Source organism: Marmota monax, unplaced genomic scaffold, assembly GCF_021218885.2.
Source record: "Marmota monax isolate L192 unplaced genomic scaffold, Marmota_monax_Labrador192_F-V1.1 WCK01_AAM20220418_F8-fsc00112, whole genome shotgun sequence".
Classification (NCBI taxonomy): Eukaryota; Metazoa; Chordata; class Mammalia; order Rodentia; family Sciuridae; genus Marmota; species Marmota monax.
The window spans coordinates 1,270,757-1,290,294 of record NW_026692073.1 but is presented as its reverse complement, the minus strand read 5'-3'; the positions used below and the strand labels follow the sequence as shown (position 1 = coordinate 1,290,294).

The following is a 19,538-nucleotide window of genomic DNA, read 5'->3' as shown; positions in this document are numbered from 1 at the left end:
AGGACTCTGTGGCCCAGGGTCAGAGGTGAGAGTCTCCAAGTGGGCATCATGAACAGATCTAAAGAAAACTGCATTTCAGGGTCCATTAATGTAAACTGAATAATTTGTAATTGTATTTATAAAACTCATTTGGAGATTGAGCCAGCACCTGGAATTCTTCCCAGCTTTACTTTGGGTTGTAATTTTAGCTCCCTTATATATCCTATATGCCTGAAGCCTGCTGTGTTATGGATGCTTATTTCAGAAGTAACTGACTTTGTATTTGAAGTTTCACACTCTCCCTGTATAAAGAGTGCTGATGAACTGGTAATGGGGCTTTGAGGCCTCTCTCTTTCAGCACTAGCCCTTGGTTTATAATGGGCTGTTGAAGCTGGAGAAAATCTTGCCCATTCCCTCAATTTGCTGTGATTAGCCAGGGTCTTAGAGTTACTAAGCCTTTAATACACTACACACAGGCATGTGAATAATACATTTTAGTAATAACTTTTTGAAGAGCTTACATGTTTCTTCTCTGTTAAAGTTCTTTTTGTGCAAGCTCATTTTGCAAGCATTTAGAAAATGAAAAATTGGCAAATAACGGCAATAAGTTTATTGTGGAAAGCCTGACATATACCAAAATTTAGATCTTCTTCACTTAAGTCTTTTTTCTAAACATATGTACTATCAAAATAACTTTAATGAAATTGGGATTTTTATATTAAGCTTTAAAAACAATTTAGGAATATATTTCCAAGGCATTGAGAATTCTTAGAAAATGTTCAATGTCTCCCTCAATGGATGTAAGTTTAGTTAATGAACCTTGTAAAGGTAGTGTGATTTTGTTTTTAGGGTGAGGAACTGGGGTTGGGGCAGGAAGTATTTAAATATCTGTTTCAGCCATTTTCATTCTTCTACAAATGCTCATTAAAATAGCATTTTTTCCCAGCAGCTCTAGAGGCTGAGACAGGGGAATTGTCAAGTTCAAAGTCAGCTTTAGCAACTAAATGAGGCTTGAAGAAAGACAGTAAGATCCTATCTCAAAATAAAGAATAAAAAAAGGGGTAGGTGACTTGGGAGGCTGAGGCAGGATGATCTCAAATTTAAAACCAGCCTCAGCAAAAGCGAGATGCTAAGCAACTCAGTGAGATCCTGTCTCTACATAAAATACAAAATAGGGCTGAGGATGTGGCTCAGTGGTCAAGTGCCCTTGAGTTCAATCTCTGGTATCAAAAAAAAAAAAAAAAAAAAGCGGGGGGTGGGGAGGTGGGCTAGGGATGTGATTCAATGGTTAAGTTCCCCTGTGCTCAAAAAAAAAAAAAAAAACACCACACAATAACAACAACAAACAATTTTCACCTTCCATCTATTATCAGTGACATTTATTATTTTGCTATACTAAGAAATAATGTTGAAGAAAGCAATAATAAAAAAAAAAAACAGAACAACAAAGTTTAAGAACTCATATTTGGAGCTGGGGTTGTGGCTCAGTGGCAGAGCACACTGGTCTTGCACATGTGAGGCACTGGGTTGGATCCTCAGCACCACATAAAAATGAATTAACAAAATAAAGATATTTTTTAAAAAAGAACTCATATTTGCAGATTTCAAAATTTAATACAAAATTACAGTAATCAAGACAGCATGGTACAGGATGATACACATATAGATCACCAGAATAGAACTGAAAATCCAGAAATAAATAGCAGTATTTATTTGAGCTGATTTTCTGCAAGGAGGCCAAGATCATTCAATAAAGAAAGAATCATCTCTTTAACAGATGGTACTGGGTCGATTAGATATGAACATGCAAAAGAATGAAGTGGGGCTCCTTTCTCACACCTTTTATAAAAATTAACTCAAAATGGATGAAGACCTAAATGCAGGAGCTGAAGTTATAAAACTCTTTGAAGAAAATACAGGCATAAATCTGCAAAATCTTGAATTAGGCAATGTTTTTTGTTAAATATGACACCAAAATCACACATAACAAAAGATAAAACAGATAAATTGCATTTCATGGAAATTAAAAACTTCTGTGCTTCAAAGGATACCACCAAAAAAGTGAAAAGACAATCCACAAAATGAAAGAACTTACATATTTAAAAAGGGCCTTGTATCCAGAATACATGAAAACTTCTGTAACTCAACATTAAAAGATGAATAAGCTTATTTTAAAAATGGGCAAGGAATCTGAATAGACAATTCTTTAAAAAGACACACATACCATCAATATGCACATGAAGAGATGTTCAATATCATTAGTCATTAGGAAAAGGTAAATCAAACCAAATTCAGAAAATGAAATTAATAGCACTGTATGCCCATTAAAAAAAAGATAATAACAAGGACATGGAAAAATTGGACTTTCATATATTGCTGGTGTAAATGTAAAATGGTACATCCTCTGTGGAACAGTATGGCAATTCCTCAAATAGTTAACCACAGCAAGGCACATGGCTCATGCCTATAATCCCAGAGACTAAGGAGACCAAGGCATTTGAGACCAGCCACAGAAATTTAGTGAGACCCTGTTTTGAAATAAAAAATAATGATGATAATAATAATAAAAAAGGCTGGGAATATAGCCCAGTGGTACAGTGTCCCTAAATTCAATCCCCAGTACTAAAAAAAAAAAAAAAAAAAAAAAGTTAACTACAGAGTTATCAAATGACCCAAAACTGTATGCCTATATATATATCCAATAGAATTGAAAGTGTGTATCCATACAAAAATGAACACACGAATGTTCATAGCAGTATTATTCATAATAGCCCCAAATGGAAATAATTGCAACTGATGAATAGATAAACAAAATATAGTATGTACCAATACACTTTGAATATTATTCAGCTATAAAAAGAAATAGAGTGCTGATACATGCTACAACATGGATGAACCTTAAAATATGTGAGTGAAAGAAGCCACACACAAAGAGCATATAACATATGATTCCATCTTTTTAATGAAATGTCCCAAATAATCAAATTTATAGACAGAAAAATAGAACTGGGTGTGGTGGCATAAGCCTGTAATCCCAGTAACACAGGAGACTGAGGCAGGAGGATAACAAGTTTGAAGTCAGCCTCAGCAACTTAGCAAGGCCCTATCTCAAAATAAAAAAGGACTGGGGATGTGGCTCAGTAGTTAAGCACTCCTGGGTTCAAATCTTGGGTACAAATAAAAAAGTAGATTAGTGGTTACTAGGTACTGGGGGGAGTAAGGAATAGAGAATGAGAACTAATAGATACAGGATTTCTTTCTGATGTAAATGTTCGGAAATTAGACAGTGATGTTTGTTGTATAACTTTGTGACTAAAAGCACTAAAATGTACAATGAAAAAGGGGTAAATTTTTGACATATACATTATATCTTAATTAAAGAAAACAAAACCACTGAAGTGTCCTGGTTTGGGAATATCAGTGGGCCTTGAGTGTAGGAGTCAGGAGAACGAGCAGTCTCTTTTTCAGATAGTGATAGGAGAATCAGACCCATGGCCAGATGGGTGTCAGGTCGTACCAAGAGAGGGAACACAACTTTTTGTGATATACTAAAGATAAAGAGCATTCAGTAGAAGAATTCTGAGTGTTTATGTAGGAAAGGAGAAGTAACATGCAATAGTAATTAAGATGAGGACATGTGGAAAGATGGCTGCAGAATATAGATTTTTTTACACTCAATGAAGTTTTTAAAACAATCTTCACAGAACACTTTAAAAACAGGAAACTAGGCAAGTTTCAGAGGCAATGAAAAGAAGAATTTGGCACAAAAAAGTACAGAACCTGGAACACGGTAAATATGTAATAATTTTTAAAATCTATTATTTAACCTTTATCAAGAATATCTACTTATTTTCTGCTATGCAATTAAAATGACAATAAAGATCACTGTGAGAGGTAGCATTTTATTTCCCATATTGAGATGGCAATTGTTTCATTACGAAATTTGTAAGACTCAGTGAAAAATGCACATATGATTTAACACACATGAGATAAACAAAGATTGTAAGTATGTATAATCATTATAGTAATCTGCTTCTTTTTCCAGCTCTTCCAGAAGTCACAAACATTTCTTGGCTGATGGCTCCCTTCCTCCATTTTCAAAGCCAGCAATAGTTGCCTTCCTATTTTGCCTGTGAAGGCCTTTGTGATCCAACGAGTGCCCCTGGATAATCCAGGCTAATATCTCCACGTCAAAGTTCTTAATTACATCTACAAAGTCCCTTTTGCCATCTAAGGTAACATTCAGAGATGTTGGTGCTTAGGATGTAGACATCTTTGTGGGTGAGGGTGTGGATTATTCCACCTAACATAATTAACCACTATTATGTTAATAATACAGTTCTGACAAATCCAGTGAGTTTATTCAAATGTATGAGACTAACTTGGCCTTGAAAAAGTAGTTAATTTGGGTTATGCTGTACAGGAAGAAGAAAAATCCTAACTGGTATGAATAAGAAGTTGGGCATTACTGAATTATAACCAAAAAACAGTCTATAGTTGGACTGTTAAAGCAATACACCGACCTTTACATTATTTGCCTCAAAAATTTGAATATCACATTACATTGAGCTGGTAAAATGCATTACATAGTTAGATGACAAAGAAATCAGAGGCAAATATACAGTTTGGAGGTGGTGGTAGTTTAAGTTATGTTTAAAACTCTTAATACAACTACTCTTCAAAAGGTGGAACTTAATTCTCCTCCCCTTACACGCAGGCTGTACTTATTAACTTAGTTCTGACAACCAAAATGTGGAGAGATTGATGGTGACTTCTAAGATTAACTGGCTCTCTTCTGAGGCATACTGGCTTTCTCTTTGTTCTCTCTAGGATGATTTGTTCTGAAGCCAGATGCCATAACATGAGAATGCTCAAGCAGCCCTATTGAGGGAACAACACAGTAAGGCACTGAGGCCCCTCTATTTATTTATTTATTTGTTTGTTTATTTATTTTTGTATTGGAGATGGAACCAGGATTCTTTACCACTGAGCTATATCCCGGATATTTTTATTTTTTATTTTAAGACAGGGTTTCACTAAGTTGCTTAGGGCCTTGTTACGTTGCTGAGGCTGGCCTTAAACTTTTCATCCTCCTGCCTCAGCCTCCCCAGCCTCTGGAATTATAGGCATGTGCCACCATGCCCAACTCACTGAGGCCTCTTGCCAAAAGCAGTATGAGTGAACCTCTTGCAATGAGATCACCAGTCCAAATTAAGCTTTCAGATGACTATAGTCCTGGCTGTTATATTTACTGTAACCTCCTAAGATACCTTGAGTGCTAAGCCTCTCAATTCCTGATCCATAGAAATTGAGGAAATAAATATTTATTGAGCCACCAATTTTTTTTTCCTGCAGAAGACAACAAACTTCTGTGGTGAATCTTTTTTTTTAATTGTAATTGCTATATATGACTGCAGAATGCATTACACTTCATATTACATATATAGAGCACAATTTTTCATACCTCTAGTTGTACACAAAGTAGAGTCACTCCATTGTGTCTTCATACATTACTTAGGATAATGATGTCCCTCTCATTCCATCGTCTTTCCTACCCCCGTCCCCTCCCTTCCCTTTGCCCTATCTAAAGTTCATCTTATCCTCCCATGCCCCCACCCCCCAACCACATTATGAATCAGCATCCTTAAATCAGAGAAAACATTTTGGCATTTGGTTTTTTGGGATTGGCTAACTTCACTTAGCATTATCTTCTCCAACTCTTACCTATAAATGCCATGATTTTATTCTCTTTTAATGCTGAATAATATTCCATTGTGTATATATACCTCATTTTTTTAATCCTACTGAAGGGCATCTAGTTGGTTCCACAGTTTAGCTATTGTGAATTGTGCTGCTATAAACATTGAGGTGGCTGTGTCCCTGTAGTATGCTGTTTTTAAGTCCTTTGGGTATAGATTGAGGAGTGGGATAGCTGGGTCAAATGGTGGTTCCATTCTCAGTTTTCCAAGGATTCTCCATACTATTTTCCATATTGGCTGCACCAATTTGCAGTCCCACCAGCAATGTATGAGTGTGCCTTTTCCCCACATCCTCGCCAACACATATTGTTGTTTTCTTAATAGCTGCCATTCTGACTGGAGATCAAATCTTTTTTTTAAATATCTTTATTTTGTTTACTTATTTTTATGTGGTGCTGAGGATCAAACTCAGGGTCTCACATGTACGAGGTGAGTGCTCTACCACTGAGCCACAACCCCAGGCCCCCCCCAGATGAAATCTTAAGAGTAGTTTTGATTTGCATTTCTCTAATTGCTAGAGATGTTAAACATTTTTTTCATATATTTTTTTGGTGTTAAGATTTTTGAATTCTTTATATATCCTAGAGTTTAGTGCTGTATCTCATGTGCATGTGGTAAAAATTTGTTCCCAAAGAGGCACCAAATTTTTAACTTATTTGTTACATAGCAGAAGGCTATGGAAATAGTTTAAGTAATAAATACTGAGAGCCAGAAGTAAGGCCAATAAAGGAAATAGAAAATCATTGATTCCACTTGTTTTTTGGTCTAATAATGGGTTAAAGAGAGAGATGAAATTCAGCATAAACCCTTGTTGAATGGAAAAGTACTACTGACTGGGAAGAACTCAGGGCAAAAGGCAATTGTGGGCAAAGAAGGGTTAGGAGCAGGAGGACCAGAGATAAATTAACTGTGAACATCTTGAATTTGAAGTACCTTTGAGAGATATTGGTGTGACAGAAGGGATGACCAACTTAAGCTTGAAAGACATATTTGATCAGAGGTAAGATTTGAAAGCTATCAATGTAGTAATTAAAACTAAAGACGCAGATAAAATCTCTTAAGAAGAAACTGAAAGAGCTAACACTAGGCTGAGTGATCTTTCTCTGAAGACACATCAAATTTAATATTTCACTCTTACCTATAGTTTACTTCCTTAAAAAACAGTAAGTCTAGATAACTGATATGCCGTAATATGTATATAATATTATGGTATAGTACACCTAGGGAATATCAAAACAATTAACTTGCCCAATTCAAACCCTGAGCAGTTTCTTCATCTTATTTTCATGTCTATCGCAATGCTTGGCTCAGTGGCTTGTACTTAGTTTCCAATAAAATGGCAACTAAGGGTCAAAATCTTAATAGTTTTAATGTGTCAATCTTTTGGAATAATGAGGCCAACTTTAAAACAAATTAATTAAAATTTCAAGAAAAATTAAGGAAAGTCAGAGACTTACCGATCTGTTTGTAAAACGTGGATAAGATGTTCCATAGCTTGAATACCCACTTCCAAGCGGTATTTCTATACATAAAAAAGGAAAAATGTTATTAAAGTAATAAATATCCAACTTAAGAAACTTAATAATCTACAAAGCATTACAGACCTTAGATAATGATTTGAGGGCACGCACAGCATTTCTTCGATCATCCAATAAAGTAGATGAAGCTACTCGGTCACAAAGCTTTTGAATCTGTCATGAAAAAATAAAATAGCATTAAAATAATAAGAAAAACTAAAAAAAAAAAAAAAAAAAACCATCAAGTTCCCCTTTCACCAATTTATGCCATCCAATTTTGAAAAGAAAAAAAAAAAAAACTAATGCGATATTGTGAATATGGTCTTTCACAAATCTAAATATTTATCTAGGTAATATTATAATCTCATTATAGGGATTGAACAAACTATGAGAGTAGTCAAATAAAATAAGTCATACAAGTTGAGGAATGAAGAGAAATCATTAGTTTTATAAATATGCCTGCTATGACTGAATCAAGAAGAAAGCAATAGGGTTATGGAAGAAAAAAGGAAGCAATTAAAAGTAATTATTTATATCATAATTTTAACTAAACATTTCCATTATATATTTGAAAAAGAAAAACTATATACCAAATTTAAGGTTGTAAGTGTGTCTCAAAAACCTATAAGGATGAAATGTTTCTATTTTAAAATAATTTATGGGAATTAAAATTCAAGCTGAATTTTACAATGAATCTTGGTGCATTATTTACAATAGGAAAAAACTAGAGACAACTGTATCAGGAAGAGAAAATCCAAATAAACTGTGATAAATTCTTTGGTGAAATGCTACGCAACTATTCAAAAGAATTAACTGTACTGTCATAAGAATATCATGATGTAATAGTGAGGGAAAGAAGCAATTTGTAAAACTTTAAACTTCTGCTATTCAAAAGATACTGTGAAGTCAATGAAAATAGTAAGTCACAGAGTAGGTGAAAATATTTGGAAAATATCTGATAAATAATGTAGTTTTAAAAACTACTATTGTAGATCCTTTTTAGCTCATTTGGTATAAGTTACTCTAAATTCTTCAATGACAGTTCTTACCAAAGATTCTATAAATGAGATTTTGGCATGTCACTCAAAGATAAATATGAGTTAAAATAACAATATTTTTGTCTATAAGCCTCACAAAAATAAAAAGTCAATTTTATAAAATATAAAAACAGGGCTGGGCACACATGCCTTAATCCCAGCAATTCAGGATGCTGAGGCAGGAGGATTCCAAGCCAGCCTTGGCAACTTAGCAAGGTGCTAAGCAATTTAGCAAGACCCTGTCTCTAAATAAAATGTAAAAAAGGACTGGTGATGTGGCTTAGTGGTTAAGCGCCCCTGGGTTCAATCCCTGGTACAGTAAAAACAAACAAGCAAAACAAAACAGGCAGAACTAATCTATGCTATTAGAAATATATTGAATATATTTACCAATAGAATATATTGATAAATATACCAGTATTTACTCTTGGGAGTGGGCAGTGACTGGAGCACAAAGAACACTTCTGAGTTATTGGTAATATTCAGTTTCTTAATCAGGATGATTATACCGATTTACTGAGGCTGTGAAAAATGTACAAACTTTATATATATGACATGTTTTCTTATATTCTCCAATTTTAAAAAATTAAAAATAGAATCAAGCATAGACAAAGATATAAATTAGCTGGGCACAGTGGCGCACACCTGTTATCCCAGCCATTTAGGAGGCTGAGGTAGAAGAATGGTAAGTCTGAGGCCAATCTGTGCAATGGAACAAGACCCTGTCTTAAAGAAACAAACAAAAACACTGAAGATTTACCTCAGTGGTAGAGTACTTGCCTAGCATGCATGAGGCCCTGGATTCCCCAATAAAACATGCACACATACACACATAGACAAAAAGTACATACCCCTTTGGTCAGGTATTTCTATCTTGGGAACTTTAAAAACACACCTAGAACTATAAAGTGTTATATCCTAGAATGTTCTTTGCAGCAATATTTATAATAGTTAAAAGGAAATCTAATATTCACTCACCAGACAAGTGAAATGATACATGTACACTATGAAGTGATAAATGCATGAAGCAGATGCATACATACTCACATGAAAAGATGTTTAAGATATAAGTAAAAAAAAAATTGTAAATAGTATGTTTAGCATGAGATCACTTTGGTTTAATACCATAGCAATAACAATCTATATGAATCTATAGAAAAAATAGTTCAGACTACATAATTATATCAATAATTTTGATAATGAACAGGTATTACTTTGATACTGGGGATTAAACCCAGGGCCTCCCTACTGCTAAGCACACACTCTGCCCCTGACTTACAACCCTAGCCCAAGGTATTACTTTAACGATACTTTAATGAACAGAAAAGAGCCTTAAAGTGGTTTTCTTTTTTTCTTTCTTTTTTTAGAGAGAGAGAGAGAGAGAGAGATTTTTAATATTTATTTTTTAGTTTTCGGTGGATACATCTTTATTTTATTTTTATGTGGTGCTGAGGATCGAACCCAGCGCCCTGCTCATGCCAGGCGAGTGCGCTACTGCTTGAGCCACATCCCCAGCCCCTTTAAAGTGGTTTTCTGATTCATTTGAATTTCTAGAATATTCTCATGAATGATTTAAGTCTTTTTTTTAAAGATTCTATCTTCATTCTGGTGCTCAAGATAAAATGAAATAAGCAACTGATAAAAATAAATTATCACAATAAAATATTCTTAATTGGTTCCATTTCCTCAATAATATCCAAATTTTTTAGACTAGAATGCATAGCCATTTACTAAGTCAATAAACACATATTGAGTATACATGTATTTGTTCTTGTGCTAACCAAAATAAGATATGGTCTATGGCCAAGAAGAGTTTGTTCAAGAAGATAGTCATATAAATAAATTAAGTATAACAAGTTAAAGTTAAAGGTGCCATCTACAACCTATGCAGATAGCTAAACTAGAGGTTGCTCAAGTGAAATTCCTAAGGCATCAAAATTAACAGATATACAATTTACCTTTAAATCAAGCCTGGTGATGGCTCCTCTGCCCCTGGCCTCAAGATCCCCAAATGGGAGAGTGGGGAATCTCACAAGAGGCTGGCGAGAGAGAGCAAGCACGTTTCGGAGTGGACTTTTATTGGGGGGACTCCAGATTCTTTAGAAATTTCCATTCAATGAAGGTCAAGGGGACCAGGGTCACAAGGACAGGTAAGGTAACTCAATCCCTGGGGATGTAGGAAGGCAAGCCCATGCACACAGACACATTTGTATTTTCTCTACCCTAAAGATCGGGACTATCGCCTCCGGTTACTTAAGCAACCAGATCACAATGCCACTTGGATCAAGAGGGGAAGCAGTGCCACTTGGATCAAGAGGGGAAGCAAACGCTGGTCACATGCTATGTCAGCCTCCCACATATAGGTTTATTAAGTATGTATTCTAACAAACGGAAGCATAAAAAAGGTCAATTCTACCAGCAGCTCGGGAGGTTGAGGCAGGAGGATCTTGAATTCAAAGCCAGCCTCAGCCTTAGCAACAGCAGGTGCTGAGCAACTCAATGAGACCCTGTCTTTAAATAAAATACAAAATACGGCTGGGGATGTGGTTCAGTGGTTGAGTGCTCCTGAGTTCAATACTTGGTACCCTCCCCAAAAGTCAATTCTATTTAAAAGTAAGACTGTTTAAAGAATGGCATAATGGGCAGGGGATGTAGCTCAGGGCACAGGGCTTGCTGCTAGGTCTGATCCCCAGCACTCTAATGAAAAAAACTGGTCCCCAACAGTTTTTGATATCTGGATACCTTAATAATATTCCAGATGGCTGAAGTTTATTAATAAGGGATCTCTCTCCACAAGGAAGTATTATATTGATATTTTTATAGACAATGAAAATCAAATAAAAGGAAAATATATTACATATGGTTCAAACACTACATAAACTTGGTCATGTTTTAGTCCAAGCACAGATTAGTATTTTTCAGTGGATATTTACCAAGCAAAATTTTAGCACAAGTATGGCTAATCTGTACTGTTCTGTAGAAATTACAGATATCAATGATCATTTCTTCACTTACTCCTTACTTGAAAAACCAACTCAGTGCTGTATAATGGTGCCCCAATGTTCATCTCTCCTTCCTTTTAGCTATCAGAAGCTTCTATGCTTTAGCTGGATACATGGCTGTCCACCTGGACTACTTTCTAAGACTTCCTTGCTTCTTGGCATGAAGAATAACTATATTCCAGCCAACAAGTTGTAACTTCAAGGTCATGTTCTTAAAATGAAGCTATTTGTTTTTCATTACTCTTTCTCCTTTTCCCAGCCTTGAACTTGAACCTGATGGTAATAAAGAATTTTCAACATTTCAAAGTTCAGCATTCTAGGGGATGGCAGAAAAAGACGAAAAGCACTACTTGGACTCCTGAGAACTACCCTACTGTAGTGACTGCTACTAGCTTAGAGTTTGTTGGAGAAGACATAAACTTCTCTTAAATAAACCTGTTTTCCAGCTTCTGTTATAGCAGTTGAACCAATACCCAAACAAAATCACTTTACAGAAGAAACAAAATAAACTCAAGCAAAATAAACAGATACTGTAGACTTTCAGCCTAATTTCTTGTAACAAAGAAATTAATATTTTTTTTAAAACCTTCTGGTGAAACTACTATATTCACTGATTAGTGAACTGAAAAATCTCCAATACCTGCTGTTAAATTACTTTAAAAAGCAAATACCAGAATATAACTATTTCATTCTTCAAAAGAAACCTATTTACATAAATACACATATTGATAAAAAATGAAACAAAACAAACAAAAACTCCCCAAACACCACATAAGGGTATATATGAGACTTTTACTAGAGATTACTCCTGGTGATGAGAAATGAGTTGGGAAGAAAGAAAAGGGCAATTTAAAACTATATATTGATTTGAATTATTTACAATGTTTTCACTCATTTCAGTAACAAAAGAGAAAAACTTAAAGAAATTTTCAGAACACATTAGATTTTGCTTTAATTCTAATATTCACTATAACATACCAACTAACTTGCTACTTAAGAATTTTATTTTCCTCTACTATTGAGGAATGAATCTGGGGTGTTCTACCACTGAGGTACATCACCAACTCTTTTTATTTTGAAATAGTCTTAAAGAATGCCCAGACTGGCCTTGAACTTGTGATCCTCCTATTCAGCCTTCTGTGTAGCTGTGATTAAATGTGAGTACCACTGTCCCCAGCTCAGTTCTCATTATTCAGGGCAGTTATGTTCTATAAAATTACCACAAACACTGAATTAGTGGATATTAAACTACTGCTCTTAAAGGAAATGTAGGGTTAGAGACAAACTGATAGAAAACCTCATCTTATGTGTACTTCTCTTTAAAGACTACTAATAATACTTCACTCTACTAATACTGCACTCACAGCCAATGGCCCTGTAAGTCATATCATAGCTTTCTTGTATTTAGGACAGAATTCACCATAATATTTGGGGGCCAGTTTTAATAGAGAAATCCCCAAGGAAAGGAAAATCACAAAATGTAAAAAAAACATAAACCTACGTAGACCAGGAAAGGACATTTGTTTATAGTATGAGGATTGAAACAAGGGACAGTGTGGCCTTATTTGACCTCAGTTAGTGATTCTGCCCTAAGTATATTTATCAAAATAGGCGCATGGTTTGGCACAGTGGTGTGCACCTATATTCCCAGCTTTTCCAGAGGCTAACAAAAGAGGATCCCTGGAGCCCAGGAGCTAGAGGCCAGCCTGAGCAACATAGTGGGGGGTAGGAAGTAAGAATATAGATAAATACAGTCAGCAAACACAGCTTATTTTATATCTCCATTTTGAAAATGTCTAAAATTATAACAGTGCCTGCTTAAAACACTGTATAAATACAAGAGGTTTTTGTTGTTTTGGGTCATCATGCTCCTTTGGGGACAAAATCCTTTCTTCAAGAACATCAATTCACATTCTTTGGCATACATCTTCATAATGCTAGAAGCATTTAAAATTTAAATGCTTCTAGCATTTTAAAATCACCCTAAATAATCAACACAATTAACCCTCAAAAAGGCCATGTGGTATTCAACAGACACTGCTTAAAAAGACATATTTGCTTGGATACAAAAGTGATTTTTAACATAAATCATTACTATGGTCTTCTCCGACATTGTTACTGCAAGGCAAGCCAAGAGAGAAAACTCATTCCAGTTATGATATTGACCTGGTTATAAATGTGGAATGTGAAACATCAACCCAAATAGGAATTTCAGATTACACATTTATAGAAATATGGAATAATACTGTGCTTGATCAAACTAAAACAGTCTAAATTTAAGCCCACACTCCTTAATTTTAAATAAAAGTATATATAGCTGTGTCTATATTGTTAGCCCTTTTGCTTTCTGAGCCAGATCATCAAAGTTTGACCTTAAAAGAGACATCAAATTAGTATTGTAATTCTGTACACTTTTTCTGGATGTTAGCAACTTTCATACCTCACAATTTATCTTTAGAACAGAAAACACCCCCATGATTTACCATCAAATGTATTCAAGTGTTCTTTTGGAATTTTCAAGAAACTACCTTTAAAAGAATGCACCAATTGATGTTGGATAGTTGGGGAAGCTAAGCCCTTTCAATTATAAAAGATGCTACAGAAATATTTTTGAATATGTTTTCTTCTCTACAGATGTGGGAGTTATCTTAGAGTAACTACAAGTGGAGTTGTTGGGCCATATGACATGTGTGCATGATTTTAATTTTGCCTACTGATGCCAAAATGTATTTTGTGGTAGCTGTATATAATTGCATACTCCCTAGTGTTGTTGAAAGTTTTCCATTGTTTTTTTTACCCTTGCTTAGCAAAGTCACACACATTAAAATTCACCAATCTGAAGGGAAAAAAAAAAAAAAAAGAATGCACCAATTGAAAGGCAAATGCAAAACTTAGTACATATAAACATTCAAAACTGCATAGGGGGCTAGGGTTGTGGCTCAGAAAAATAGGTAGAATTCAAATAGGTAGAGTTCTCGCTTAGCATGCTCGAGGCACTGGGTTTGATTCTTAGCAACACATAAAAATAAATACACAAACAAACAAACAAATAAATAAAGGTATTGTGTCCATCTACAACTAATCCCCTCCCCAAAACCAAAAACAATTCTGCATAGGAATTTCACAATAGTGTTGATTTGTACCCTGCAAAGTATGTCAAGGATAAGAAGGCTTCAATCATCAGAAATCATTGTCTTTCTGTACATCAAGTTAAAAAAGAAATCACAAAGTATTTGACTCTAAAATATAAAAAGTTTAATGTGAATGAATTAGAATTAACTGACAATCCTATGATCCAATTATAAATATTTACTATTTGGTTCTGAGTATTCTTAACAGTATGAAAGCTTGGTAATATACAATCAACAATATAATTCTCTAATTGTAGCTCAGTAGTAGAGTGAATGCTTAGCATATACAAAGCCTTGGGCTCAATCCTCAGCACTAGAAAAAAAGAAAGAAAAAAAATTTTTAAAAAGCCAGAGGAAACTGTGAAAGCAGTAAATCTGAAAATTTTCTAATATCCTGAAAAAGTAGTCTTAGTACCTAATATTTGTAAGTTGCTATGATTATAGATCTGATTTCTTTCAAATAAAAGCATTAATTTTATAAACATTAAGTATAGCAAGTCTGAGACCAGCCTTAGCAATTTAGTGAGGCCCTAAGCAACTTACTGAAACTCTGTCTCAAAAAAAAAAGGGAGGGCAGGGGTGGCTGGGGATGCTCATCACCCCTGGGTTCAATCCCCAGTACCAAAACAAAAACAAACAAGCAAGCAAACAAACAACCAAACAAAAAAAAAACCCTAACCCCAAAAATCCAAAACACCTTTGATCAAAAGACACTTTAATAGAGGAATAATATATATAGATATAAATATTTATATACAGATGTTTATATATCTATATATAAATAGTACAAAGCATAATCAAAGCACAATCTAGTTAAAATACAAAAACAGCTGAAAGGGGAAAGAAGTTAGGGGTGCAAGTTAGGGAAGACACTGATGATCGATTTGAAAAATAGGTAGAATTCAAAGAAAAGAGGCCTTCCATTGGAAAAAGATGAGAAAAGCAAGAAATATGGAAAACCACAATGAAAAGAATATGAATTAATCTTGTAGAAAAAGGAGGAAACTAAATGATAATATAGAAGTTAGAGATTCCAAACTTGGTAAGTAAAATATCCTATCCAAATTAAACCATTAATTAAAGCATCTAATATTATACTATATACTCCACTGATGCACTATAATAATTCTAAATTAGTGACCTATGACTTTTCTTTTGTAGTAGCAGGGGTTGACACTGAGCTACATCCCCAGTCCTTTTTATTTTCTATTTTGAGACAAGGTCTTGGTAAATTGCTGAGGCTGTCCTGGAACTTTCAATGCTCCTGCCTCAGCCTCCTGAATAGCTAAGATTACAGGTGTGCACCATTGTGTCTAGCTGAATTATTGAATTTCCTGATGGAATGAGAGTGAAATAAGTTTTATTCATGCTGTAACTCAAGAGTAAATTGATTTTCTTCAGAAGACAAATTACTATTCCATATTGAGTGTATACACTCAGGCAAAGCTTCTTTTTCCTGTCAATTTATATATACAATACACACAAGTGACATTCAAACATTATTTTGAAATCATAATGTAAAAGATATGTTGTTCTATTCAATGACAAGATAAAAGTGTCCCAACTCTGCAATACTGGCAAGGTGTTTAGTGATCTGGGCCTATAATACAAGGAGGCTTAACCTGCATAATCTGTAAAAATTTCTTCAGCTTTAAAATCCTATACTCAAATTCTACATCATCATTTCTACAGAATTCACAGTGACAAGGCTAACTATATTTAAAAAAAGAACAAAATTCTTCCTCTAACCCACATGTAGTAAACACTATCCTTTGTTAAGCATCTACCATATGCTAGGTTCTAATTTTTATTTCACTCAGTCTTCATTACACCCTGAAGAGAGAAGGTATTAGCCCCCTCTTTCCTGTTCAATTCAATCAAGGGTGGAAGGACAGGATTCAAATCAGCATCTAACTCCAAAGCAAGCTCTAATAGGCCACACTTCAAAACCTGATGTCTCAAACATGAACACCATACAAAATAAACAAATAACAGCTGAAGAAGTGGGCTGTGACTTTGGTAATCTTTAAAGAACATGGTCTTCTAATAAGGTAGCTCACTGCCTTATGTGGGAATGAACAAGTGAAGCTAAACACTGTGAGGAGAGGAGTGGACGGGGACAGAGGAAGTCAGACACAGATATGTCCTGAATTTCAACTGAAGCAAAGAGTCACCAGCCTTCTACTTATGCCTTAAACAGTTCTAATATGGAGTCTGGAGATGTAGCTCAGTGGTAAAGAGTTTGCCTCCTATAAATCAGACTATGGGTTCAGTCCCCAGTGTGCCCCCCACACAACCCCCTCCCCCAAAAAACAGTTCTAACCTGGAACTAATCTAGATCAGTGGTACAACCCTTGTCTAGCATGTTAAGGTTTTGGTTTTGATCCCCAGCACTGCCCCTCCAAAAACAAAAAAGTCTACCTCAGTTTTTGTGCAGTTAACTTTATTACATAAATTTCCCACATAATAACTGAAACATGAGCATCAGCAATAAAATTTAGGCTTTGAAATCTACACCTTGGTTGAATTCTAGCTCTAAAGTCTTGGTCAGTTTACTTCACTTCTCTTTTTAAGCCTCATTTTCTTCATTTGTGAAGTGAGAATACCATTACCACTCATCAAGAATTGTTAGGAATTAAAGGAGAATGTAGAATATAAAGAGATCAGCATAGTATCTAAGACAAGTTAAGAGACTGACAAATGAAAGCTACTATTATTACCCTTCAGGAACCCAGTAACAAAGGTGTTCATGACTCTATCCAAAGTTTACCTCTAAAATGTCACAGTTGGTAGCTTTTCTGTAGATTTTAAATTATTACCAAATTAAAACAAATATAAATTTTAAAAAGTCATACACATCCATTTCCAATAGACACCAAACTTCAAACGAGTTTATCCCAAGCCTAAAAATCCATGTAGCTATTAAATAATTGTTTTAGGTGGCAAACACTCTTTTTTAAAAATGATGTTGCAAATCGTGAAAATAGGAATGAATTTTGTCCTCAAAGTGGTTTTGGAGGGAAAGATCTCCATAAACATTAAAACAAGTATTTGTCAAATGACATTTTTGGGTCAGCCTGAAAAGCGGGGTCTGAACAGATAGCACCGGGATGAACAACCGTCCTTCCAGTTGATGGGACAGGAGCAGGTGGCTTTGTGCCCCAATGAATATCATTTTATTCTTAGCCACAAGCTCTTGCCAACAGCTGGGTTTTAAATCTCTTTCCAGTCTTCTCCAACGCCCAGATTTCAGACTGCGAGTGAGGCAACAGGACTTCAGGCTCCTATGGCCAGTGGAGATACAAGGCTAAAGGGAAATGGGGAGGAGCCCACGGCCCCTAGGGGCGTGGGGGACAGGTCGTGCCATCTCAGCCGGGGATCTATCCCACCGCAGACCACTCCCCACGCCAGAGCTGCTAGGCCTGCTAGACTAGGAACGCGGCTGCTGTCAGTCCAGCAGAGCCGTCGCGGTGGGACTGTGCTGTGGGCGTGAGACTAACTCCGGAATTTCGGGAGGGGAAGGAAGGCAAAGGGGAGGTGGTATGTGGATCGCCGGCCCGCAGTGGGGAGCGGCAGGTCACCTCCAAGCCCCTGAGTGCTTCGTCCCCTCGTGGCTCTGACCCTTCCCAAGTCCCGGACCCGCGGCTCCTCTCACCGTCTCGGCTTCGGTATGTTGGGGTCCGGCACTCTGACCCCCCATTACCCCGCGGAGGAAATTCATCTTGTCGCTCGGCCACCGGCTTTACCAGCCCTTTGGGTAAAGAAAATAGGGCAACTTCCCGTGCCTTCTGCAGGGCCTGTACCCCTAGCCCACACTCTGCACTTCTCGGCCGGGGACACCACCACCTCCCACTCGGCGGCCGCTCCTGCTGCCTAAGCCCGGAAACAGCCGCCGCCGCCGGCCGAGATGCGCAGGCGCGGGGACGTGGCGTTACGTGGCGGCTCGAAGGGCGAAGGCAAAAGGGGAGAGGAGGTGAAAGAAGCCCAGTAGCAGCGGCCCGGCAAGCCCCGCCCACTGGTCAGGCCCCGCCTCCCGCTGCAGGGACACTCCTCCTCTCCCTCCCTTCGCGGATCGTTCTAGCTGGCCACAGCCACCCACGTGGTCGAAATCCAGCCCTGCCGGCTGGAGAGAATCTGATTAGACTACGCGTTTTGGCTCGCAGTGTGTTCAGTTGTCGCCGAACGGGACTTACTGCAAGCTATCAAATCTGGGTCTTATTTTGTTGAGTCGAAAGTGAAATTTTCCTTCGGCCAACGTGACAGGTAAGGGAGTTCCCACCCTGGGAGGATTCGTTTGGTTTTTCGGTTTAGAAGCACGAGCTTTTTGGCCTTGTGAGGTCCCATAAATTGCATTTCTTTACAGGGCTTTGTTTGGTGGTAAAAAGGGTGCTAGAGACCCCTCATTCCACTGCCACTGGAGGGCGCGTTTCTCAGCTCTTGCTATTCAAACCTGCTAAAAGGAATTCCTAGATCGAAGCACCCCGCACACCGCTAATTTTCAAGTGTTGTAAGGAAGCATCCCATCGCAACCTGCATTTAGCTTAAAGAAATCAGAAATTAGAAATATTTTTTTTGTTAAGTGTCAGTTTGGCAGCGAGGAACCATGTTTTATTAGCGCAATCTTTTCAGTGTTTTTTAAACATGCAAAAATGTCATCTTTCCAAATCAGAAAAATGCCTAGTCTGTGAGGTTTCCAGGTACACGTTTCTGGAATGATCTTGTAAATTTCTTGAGACGAGAAAGCTCAGTCAACTAATTGACTCATGCACTTCTTCACTTGGATTCCCTACAGGTCTCAAATGCAACATTTAATATTGAACTCGTCATTTTCCCCAGCCTCCCTTAAAGAAAAATAACAAAAACCAATTCGCTTCTACTGCGTTGCCCTGCCATATTCAGTAGTACTACTGTCTAAATAATTGCCTAAGCCAAAAGAAAGAAACCGGGAGAAAAGACTTTGGCTTTCCACCCCCACATGTCCAATCAGTTAGTCAGGTGTAAGATTTCTATTTATAAAATATTTCTCAAATAGGTCCTCTGCTCTTGGTCCGCTCTGCCTCTGACTGTTTATATTCTTCTCGTCATTTCTCGCTGAGATTACAGCAATAGCCTC

General features: G+C 36.6%; 1 protein-coding gene across 2 annotated transcripts in view; it reads right to left on the bottom strand.

The window, feature by feature from the left end:
• Window positions 1-18,345, bottom strand: part of Uso1 (USO1 vesicle transport factor) — a 67,311-nt gene extending 48,966 nt beyond the window's left edge. Inside the window, exons 1-3 of one of the 2 annotated variants that reach the window (XM_046458740.2) lie at window positions 18,081-18,345; window positions 7,343-7,429; window positions 7,196-7,260 (exon numbers count right to left, since the gene is read on the bottom strand). In XM_046458740.2, the coding sequence (XP_046314696.1) occupies window positions 7,196-7,260; window positions 7,343-7,429; window positions 18,081-18,146 (218 nt within the window). In that variant the 5' untranslated portion in view covers window positions 18,147-18,345. The remainder of the gene's footprint in view (window positions 1-7,195; window positions 7,261-7,342; window positions 7,430-18,080) is intronic. The other variant, XM_046458746.2, reaches the window with a different exon arrangement.
• Between the last annotated feature and the right edge of the window lie 1,193 nt (window positions 18,346-19,538).